General features: G+C 55.5%; 1 protein-coding gene across 1 annotated transcript in view; it reads left to right on the top strand.

The window, feature by feature from the left end:
* Positions 1 to 7,073, top strand: part of FBXO22 (F-box protein 22) — a gene marked incomplete at its 5' end in the record, with an annotated part of 27,187 nt that extends 20,114 nt beyond the window's left edge. The window contains 2 exon segments of the mRNA XM_006142598.2: positions 2,319 to 2,484; positions 5,954 to 7,073. Coding sequence (XP_006142660.2) covers positions 2,319 to 2,484; positions 5,954 to 6,371 — 584 coding nt within the window.
* Positions 7,074 to 9,908: the final 2,835 nt, after the last annotated feature.

The following is a 9,908-nucleotide window of genomic DNA, read 5'->3' as shown; positions in this document are numbered from 1 at the left end:
AGGAATGTGCTAGAAGACATAAAACCGAGGGCCTTTGTCAGCTCCGTGGTGTGGGGAAAAGGGGCATCTGACAGGGCCTAAAGAAGACAGAAGCCTCATCGGGAGGGCCTTGAGCTGTGCAGCAGGCGGGTGTCGCTGTGGCCTTGACCTCTGCAGGTTTCTGACAGAACTCAAAGGATGGGGGCCAGGCAGGGTTCGACCCTCCCTCGAGTCCTCCCTAGGGAGGTGGGAGTGCTGGGAGCAGGGAGGGCTGGGGAGGCGAGGGGCGCCTGGGCTTAGTGAGAGTGGCCGTGGGACCCCAGGGCTCTGCTCGCTGGCGTGACCTGATCCCACGGGCTCTCTGCACACCCCACCCGGCCGCAACTCGATGACCTCTGGGCGCAGCACAAGGGTGCTCCAGGATTCACCCAGGAGCCACCGTCCTGTGTGGGCATCACATCCTACCACAGGCATCCGCACCTCGCATGTCAGTTCAGATTGATGCGAGAAACAGGGCCCCAGATGGCCTGATAGTTACAGCACTGGACTCCCACATGACCAGCCGTGGTTCAAGTCCCAAACCTGGTGACTTGAAACTCACGCCCGGCACGTATGCTTGTGCGCCCAAAATCCGGAGAGGAGCATGGCCATTCCCCCGCTGGGTGATGTCTCACTTCCTGTCTCTGTCTCTCCAGCGAATGCACGTGTCCTATAGCAAAAATCTCTCCTAAAAATAAATTAATTAAATTTTTAAAGATTGATGCGAGAAAAAGGCTACTGGAGTCAGTGGCGCCGGTTGGAGAGCAGGCGGGCTCAGGACGGGAGGGGCGTCCTGCGGGGACTGCGCCCGTCAGTGGAGGCGGCGTATACCCAGGGTCTGGCTAGCGCCAGGGCGGGCCGGCAGGGCAGGCCGGCGGGGCTAGGGGACCAGCTGCTGGGCCTTTTGGATGTGGAGGGAGGGGAGAGCTTGACCTACAGCTGGATCCTGCGGCTCTGGGTGGCCACACCTGCTGCTTGCCCAAAGCCCGCACGGGGCTGCTCAGGCAGGCGGCCCTGCGCCGCCCGACTGTCCTGTTAGGTTGCTCACTCCCGAGCTCCTCCACTCGCCCCAGGCACCAGGCACGGCGTGCGGGAGAGCCCGGGGAGCTGCTGAGGTGGCGGCACGTTAGGGCTGGAGCTGAGGCTGCCTCCCCGCCTCCCCCAGGGCGCCCTCCCTGGGGGGCCCAGGCCTGCGCCCATAACCCAGCGAAGGGTCCCAGTGCAGGGTGGGTGGGCACCGGCCCATGGTCCATTCGGGACGCCTGAGGTGGTTTCCTGAGGGATCTTCCAAAAATTCTCGGGAAAATGGAGTTCAAGGACGAGTTTATTGTGGTGCAAAAACCTTTTTAGAGAAGAACCGTGGCGGTTTCTTAGAAAAAGCATTGTGGGTGTTAGAAGTGGAGGCGCGCACCGCCACGGCCGGGCTTCCTTAGGGAGCCTTGTTTCAGACACACGTCTCGGTAGGCCAGGGTGGGAGGCGGCCGTCAGGAAACCCGAGCCAGCGTAGTCTTGGGCACCTCGGTAATGCTGGAACCAGGGCGCCTGGGGGTTGAGGTCCGCCCGTGTCTGGTGGCTCCTGTGGCCCCCTCGTGGCAGCTGCCTTCCCACCACGCATTTGGAAAGCTCGTCCCAGGGCCCCCTGTCTGCTCCCACTCCCTCCCTCGGAGGCGGGCAGGCCTGTGGGTCCCTTGTAGAGGCAGTAGTTTCCTGAGGCTGCAAAACAAAGGACCTCAAACTTGGGCGGTTTAAAGGGACAGAAGTGTGTGCTGTCGCACTTCGAGAGGCCGGAAGGCTGCACTCGGGGTGTCTGTAGGGCCACACGCTTCCTGGAAGCTCCAGGGGAAGTCTGTCCTCCTCCTCCTCTGTCGGGGCCCTTGACACTCCTGCAGCTGCAGCCGCATGATGCCCGCTCCTGCAGCCACGTGGCCCCTCTCCTGGCCTCCCCTCACAGGACACTTGGCATTGGACTTAGGGCCCACCTGGGTAGTCGGGTGACCTCCTGTCAGACCCGTACTTCCATCTGCAAAGGTCTTTTTCCAGATAAGGGCATTTCACTGTGCCTGGGGATTTGATAATGATGAATTTAGGGGGCCACCATTCCTCCCCCTACAGGGGTGACTTGCCTATTTTCCCTGGGGCTTTAGCTCCCACCGCTGCCGTCCCTGTCCTTTGGGAACCAGCGGCCCCTTTCCCTCGGGGGAGTGCTGTGCGTGTGGGTCACGGCGGCCACTGCGTGGTGCACGCACAGGACCGTCCCTGCTGTGCGGCTTTCCCTAATGGCTGACCGTGTTTCTCTGCAGGTCTCTTAGAGAACCCTGACCTCCGCGTGGTCCTCGTCTTCGGCTACAATTGCTGTAAGGCGGGAGCCAGTGACTTCCTGCAGCGAGTGGTCAGCACTTTCAGCGACGTGAACGTCATTCTGGCTGGGGGCCAGGTGGACAACCTGTCGTCCCTGACTTCAGAGAAGTACGTGGGGTGTGCACTTCGGGGTGGGGTGTGCACTTCGGGGTGGGGTGTGCACTTCGGCTTTCTTTGCGTGAAGGGAGATGGCTCTGAGTCTTGTTACTTTGTTGTTTTTTTTTAAGAAGGTGCTTAAAGAATTACTGTGTATCAGTTCCTTCTGTTTTTGCAACAGGATGGTTACTCATTGTATTATTTTATTTTGAGAGAGAGACTTTTGCTATAGGGCGCGTATGCTTGCTGGAGATACAGAGACAGGAAGCAAGAACTCACCTCCGGGGTGGTGGCCATGCCAGCCCTCTCCTCCATTCTCCTCTCGGAATTTTGGGTATACACACACACGTGCCTGGCTGCGTGCCCAGCGTGAGTTTTAGGCCACTAGGTCCAGGACTTGAAGCAGGGTCGGCCAGTGGGAGTCCAGTGACGCAGCCATTACGCCATCTGCTGGTCCCTGCTCACCATAATTCTTACAGTTGGAGAATTGCTACACAGTATCCTTGAAGAGCTCCTTGGACATACACTGTCCTGAAATTGATTTTCCACCTTGCCTCTTGATCTGCTCTGTGTCAGCTCTGGTCCTCCGAGTGGCCCCAGTCGGTCGCTTCCGCTCTGGCTCAGCTTGCTCCTTTGAAGAAAGGACATCAGAGTGAGTTTGTGGGCAGGTGTCTCAGGCCCCAAAGCGCTCTGCGCTTTAGACACCTCCTCGGGGGGCAGGAGCAGTGCTGTGGCCGTTCTCAGGCCTGTCCGTCAGTCTCCCCGGGGACCGTCTGGCAGGCCTGCTGGGGTTCTTTAACACACATTTTTGGAAATTCTATATGAGACTTTCCGAAAGGCTGTTTCAGGCTCAAAATGGAGGATCTTTGGCTTTGGTTCTCAAGGCTTTTACTCCCAAAGGTACATTTGTATTCCGAAAGTCAGAAAAGGGAGACCCCATCTTCCCCTCGTGCTTCCTGTAGACACTAGTTTTGTTTCTCCCTCTACCGGTGATTACGTTTGGGTCCCGGGAGGTGACCTGGGGAGACTGTTAGGATCCGTGCCTGGAAGGGTGAGCAGAGCAGCCGCCGGTCTCACTCCTGGCCGTCTCCACCCTGGACCAGGGCGAGCGGGCGGCTATGTCCGGGCAGTGGGAGGCGGCGGCGCCAGCGCCTACGGGCACCACTCAGCCCTCGGTGGCTGTCGGGCTCCTTCTCCTTTGCTGGGTTGTCATGTGTCTCGGCTGTTCCCTTTACGTCGTGTGCAGGTGGCAGCGGAGGTGCAGCCGCCCCTGAGGCGCAGGTTCCCTTCTCGCTCAGACGGGCGGGAGGTGCTGGCTGTCCACGCGGCTGCTTTTACCTTCCGCTGTCGGCGCTTGGTCTGAGGGGTACCCCCGACGCTGCTCCTTACATGACACTGTGCTCTTCCTGGCTCTGCACTGTGTCTGCAGGACAGGGAAGCCATCGAGTCAGTAATGCTCTGTTTCAGCAGTGTCCAGAGAAACCCCACCTACCGTCCCCCACCTCCAAAACAGGCAGGGAAGGAATGCCTGAGGTGGGCCAGTAGGTTGCATGGAGGTTAAGGTGTCTGGGTCCCACGTGGCTGACAGCACAGTTCAAGTCCCAGACCCTGTGGCTCGAAAAACATGCTGGGTGAAGCACTGAAAAATAAACCAAAGAACCATAATATATCTTAACTTGTGTAAACCTTGTTTTATGGATAACTTTTCAGTTTTCCCAAAAGGTTGATATATTTCAGTATTTTGAGTACATCAGTGTTAATTTTGAGTTGGTAGAGATAACCATCATGTTTTGGTACTAAGAGATATACCTTTCATGCTGGGTGCATGTGTGTGCACACCCAGAATCCCCAGAGCAGAATGGAGAAGGGACTGCAGCATGGCCGCCCCCTGGTGGTGGTTTCTCGCTCGCTCTCAGTCCAGCTCACAGGCCTTAGAGCACACTTAAAAAAAAAAAAGAAATCTGAGGCAAGAGATGAACAGCGAGTCCTGCGGGGTGTGTTCCAGAGAAGAGACTGGTCAGGGGGAAGGGGGCGTCTGCAGGTGCGCCTGGGCCCGCTGGTCTGCCGGTTACACTGGCCTCCTTAGGTAAATCGCTTCCCCTTGCGGGGTCTTAGATGCTGGCGGAGGGAGAAACGTAGTTACTTGTCCCCAGTGGGCGCTGGCTACGTTATGCTTTGTAACTCTTAGTAAGTACAAGAATGCCCGGGCAGAAACAGAGAGGGAGGGAGTGTGCCCGCAGAGTAAGCCAGCTCTGGGTCAGAGTAACGAGACAAACAAACTTATTTCTGTGGATGAAAGAGCATAAAGCTAAAACTTATAAACGGGTTTCATTCTCCGGGACAGTTTTTAAGGTTTTTGCCATAGGGCACCTGTGCTTGCCAGAGACAGAGACAGAGACAGTGAGAGGGAAAGTGAGAAATCACCCCCGGGGGGATGGCCATGCCGCAATCCCTTCTCCTCCATTCTCCTCTCGGGATCTTGGGCACGCACGCACACACGCATGTCCACCATGATTGTCAAGCTGCCAGGGCCGGGATTCAAACCATGGTCAACCCTGTGAGCGTCCAGCACCGTAGCCACCACGCCACCTGTTGGCCCGATTGTATTTTCAGTATACAGCTTTCAGCTCTGGATTGGGGGGAAACGGTGTAAGTCGTACTAAGAAGTTTCACTTAGTAGGTGCGTTAGTGCGTGACTAGAAGCACGAGGGCCCTCTCAGGGAAGGCAGGAGGGCAGGAAGGTGCCCCGTCCCTCCTGGTGACCAGGGTGGGTTGCAGAAATCTTTGCGGATGCGTGTCCCTCTCGTATTTGTGACGGGGAAAAGCCACTAGCTTGCTTCTCTCGGTTTGCCTTCTATTTTAATGATGCATTTTTGAATCCTTCATACACTCCTGGGATCTGAGGGGTGGACCCGAGGCAGCTGAAGCAGCCGTCCTCCAGCAGGGAACTGGGAGGACTTGCCTTCTTTTTGAGAGGTCTTTATTTTTTTTGACATAGGGAGCGTGTGCTTGCCGGAGACAGACAAAAAAGCAAGAGATCAGCCCCCATGGAGGATGGCCACACCACAGCTCCTCCTCTGTCCTCCAGGGACCTTGGCACACACGCCTGTGGGGCCGAGACTCGAGCCATGGTCAGCTATGTGGGAGCCAGTCGGCATAATCACTGTGCCAGCTGCTGGAGTCTCCTTATTTACTTATTTAGGAGAGATTTTTTGATACAGAGTGTGTTCACTCACCAGGGAGACAGAGACAGTGAGGCAGTAAGCGCGAAATCACCCCCCAGGGGGATGGCCATGCCGCAGTCCCTTCTCCTCTCGGGGTTTTGGACACACATGCCCATGAAGCCGCCGGGTCCAGGACGCGAACCTCAGTCATCCATGTGGGAGTCCGGGGATGGAACCGCTATACCCTCTGCTGGCCCCTCCTTGTATTCCTACCTAATCTTGTTCCGTGGTACGCTGCCACTTCTCTGATTCTCCAGGAAGCCTCTGAATGTGGACGCCACGGGTGTGGTCGGACTGTCGTTCAGTGGGCCCCGAATCCAGAGTGCCACCGTGCTGCTCAACGAGGACGTCAGTGACGAGAAGGCGGCCGAGGCTGCCATGCAGCGGCTCCGGGCAGCCAACATCCCGGAGCAGAACACCGTGGGCTTCATGTTCGCGTGCGTGGGCCGGGGCTTCCAGCACTACAGAGCCAGGGGCAACGTGGAGGCCGACGCGTTCCGGAAGTTCTTCCCTAGCGTTCCTTTGTTCGGCTTCTTTGGAAACGGAGAAATTGGGTGTGACCGGATAGTGACCGGGAACTTCACGCTGCGGAGGTGTACCGAGGTCAGGGGCGACGACCTGTTTCACAGCTACACGACCATAATGGCGCTCATCCACCTGGGGTCTCCGAAATAAAGCCACCGCCCACGTGGCTGTTTTGAGAGACAACTTTTGGATTCTGCCTTTCTCCAGAAGTGGAGACGGGGGTATGTGTGTTTCAGACAGAAACAACGTAAGACGCATCCGTTTCGTGGTTTGATGCGCTGAGATCACGGGGCGTAGCCCGCCATGTGTTGGGGGGACAGCTTTGGGCAGGACGCAGCCCAGGGGTCGAAGCTGCGCGAGGCACAGGCAAACCGGTCCCGGCTCTTCGCAGCCGGTTATGTGGCCGTGGGGCTCGGGACTGGAGGTGGGAGGAAGGCGAGGGGGCCCAGTAGGACAGACACCCACCCAAGGCGTTCCTCAGCTGCCTCCACTTGCTGGTGATCTTTGAACGGAATCGCGGAGACCGGTTTTCTCAACGGAGGAGTAAACGCAGAGCTGGCTGGCTGAGGAATCCCTGCTTTTCAACCTCGCCCGTTTTTTTCCAGAAACTAACAGTATTACCGACTTTTTACTTGATAAAAACTGAACAACTATTTTTGTTCTGGTAGAGTTCAGATAAATTGCCGGGGTTAATAATCAGGATTTTACTTTATCAGTAAAACATTTTCCTTTTTCCCCTCAAAGAAATTGAGAGAGAAATCTTCACCTAGTTCAACGCAGCTAATGAGTAGACCGGAGAATTACATCACCTGACTTTGGTTTTATACCAATAAAGCGTATCGTGGAAACGGTCAGGTGTTGTTCCGCACTCGGTTACCTTGGTGGCTGAATGAAGGAAGTGTATTAACTTTTTTTTTTTTTTTTTTTGGAGAGGTTTTTGCTATAGGGTGCGTGTGCGAGACAGAGACAGAAAGCGACAACTCACCCCCCAGGGGGGATGGCCACACCGCAGTCCCTTCTCCTCCATTCTCCTCTCGGGATCTTGGGCACACACACATGCACCTGGCGTGAGTTTAAGCCACCGGGTCTGGGATGCGAACCGCGGTCGACTACATGGGAGTCCAGCGACATAGCCGTTATGCTAACTGCTGGTCCCAATGTACTAACCCGTTCTGAGTGAAAACCCAGAGTAGTCATCGTAGCTAAGGGCAGCTCGTGCGTCCTGCCGTACTCAGGAGAATGGCTCTCCAGGCCCGATCTCTGATCATGCACACGTCTGAATGAGGCGTGTGCGGAGAGCACCCGTTTCCCCCAGCGTCATTCTGTCCTCGGGTCCGCATGTGCCACCCAGGTAAGGGCGACGTGTCCCAGTCGTCCTAGTGCGTAGGACTGCTGTGGCCAGTGGCAGCTGAGGGAAATGACATGCCTTTCGAAATGCCGTGACCGTTTGCTTTACTGCCCCTCCCTCCATCGCGTCGCTTGCACGTGGGCCTGGCGGAGTGTCACCTTGGAGCCTGTGGAGAAGACAGCGCCCACTGGAGGTGAGTGTCACAGAAGCAGCCTGGGTCCCGGCCTGGCTCTGCTGTCACCTGCGGCTCTTGTCCAGCACAGAAATCACACCGGTCTTGTTTAAGCCGTGGCTGTCCTTTGTCCCGGGCTTCATTGCAGGCCAGCCCCATGTGAGCCGCCTCCGTACCCCGGTGTGACGGGCGTAAGCAGCGGCCAGTGGCTGCTCGACTGGGGCGGGAGGGCGCTTGCAAAGGCCAGTGAGGTCGAGTGTGGGGGGTTAGTCCTGCCTTCCTCTTCCATCCCAGGTCTTCTATGAGAACTTTCTAAAAAACGTTACCTTCATGGTTATTCTAAACCCTCGTTCCTAAGGAAAGCCGAAAGAAAAGTTTGCTCACAGAACTTTTATCTCGTGAACACTCGTTTGGCCATTTCGATTAGCAGCACCCCAGAAATCTGGTCTTTGAATATGTTTACGTGACACAAGGCAGATTTTCCTAAAAACATCTTTTTCTCAACAAAATTAACCAGAGTTGGTTGAATAGTCAGAATCTGAAATACGAGCAAACCAGGCCTGCGAACTGAACGGATTGGTTTTTTTTTCCAACACACCCGCACGAGGTGGAGTCTCCTCTCAGGAGAGTGCTGTAGGGAGCGTGACCCAGCGCTGGACGTAGGTCTGAGCTTCGGAGCAGTGAGGACGTCTGGCCAGCGTCCGGCCGCCTGGGTGCACCCGCGGTGCAGAGTGGGGAGGTGAGAGACTGACCCCACAGGAGCGGGTCGTAGCGACACGTGTAGAGCCCTCCTCCCTGCCTCTGAGGCCTCCGGCATGTGGAAGGGGAGCTGCAGTGCAGCCAGCGCCGTATGCTTAATTTCACAATTGGGAAGACTTGTCTTAAAAACAAGCGTTAATGAAATAATTTTGTTCACACTGAAAACAAAGAGTGTTGGCAGCCATTGTCACTTTTGAAGCCAAAGGGGCCGGCAGGCGGTGAGGTGGTTGAGGTTCTGGACTCCCACATAGCCGACTAGTTTAAATCCGGCACCTGGAGGCTTGACACGCACGCTGGGCACGTGGGCTTGGGTGCTCAAAATCCCAGGAAGAGCACGGAGAAGGGATTGCAGCATGCCACTTCCCCCGAGGGGGGATCGCTCACGTTCTCTCTCTCCGCTCATGCCCTATAGCAAAATCTCTTAAAAAATAAAAAGAAAGTGAAAAAGTGATCATGTGAGAAGAACGAGGCAAGCCCAAAACAAGTGAGAGTGGACCTTTCCCGTCTTCCCACACGAGGCACCTCCTCCCATGGAAGGCGCAGGCGATAGCGGGATTCATGGAGACCGTGAAAAATACTGGTTTCCTCGAGACACTTTTATTTTTTTAATATGATCAGTTATTTAATTAGGTTCTTGGCAAAAAAAATCTAGAACACCAATTTGTGAGGACAGACTCCATTTGTAAGGGCAAACACGGATCGCAGGTAGCCCTGGAGCTGAGGAACAGCTTTGATTTTTGGTAAAATTTGCGAATCCACAGCTTTCTGATCAATCTCGCGCTGCTCTGAAATCTCGTATTTCTCCTTCTCTGTGTCGAAGATCTCACCTTCCTGGTGTCTGGGCTTCTGCAGTTTCTTTTTCCTGAAGTAAGCATCGGTAAGGTGCTTTGGGATTTTTACTTTGCTAATAATATCAGTTTTCATGGAGGTGGTGATGACAAATTTCTGGTGTGTTCTACGCAGTGGAACTCGATTGAGAAGCAGCGATCAGGTCACTAGTAGCAAGCCCCTGCTCCGCTGCTTCAGGGAAGCCACTCTCGCCTCTGTGGGTCCAGTGAGGATGCTCAGATGGTCCCAGGAGTGACGCTGGCTCGCAGCTCTCTCACACGCTCACTGAAGGGTGACTGAAGGATTTTTGCCATGACTCAACAGCTTTCGAGGCACATCTTCAGTAGGATAGTACCTAGGCATTTTGTGCAGTTTAACCACCCGGGTACCACCATTCTTGTCTCCACCGGTTTTGTGACAGTCGCGAGAACCTTCTCCTTTTTCTCTGTGATCCTGGATTTAGTGGCCAAGTATTTCCTCTTGAACATGGCCTTCCTGGATTACATGGCAGACAGGGAGTATCTGCTGATGCCCCAGACTAGGACAGGGTTTCGGCTGCAGTGGGGCTTCCCCTTCTTGG

The sequence above is a fragment of the Tupaia chinensis genome, unplaced genomic scaffold (assembly GCF_000334495.1).
Source record: "Tupaia chinensis unplaced genomic scaffold, TupChi_1.0 Scaffold000078_1, whole genome shotgun sequence".
Classification (NCBI taxonomy): domain Eukaryota; kingdom Metazoa; phylum Chordata; class Mammalia; order Scandentia; family Tupaiidae; genus Tupaia; species Tupaia belangeri.
The sequence above is the reverse complement of the archived record's forward strand: the minus strand, read 5'-3'. Positions and strand labels throughout refer to the sequence as shown.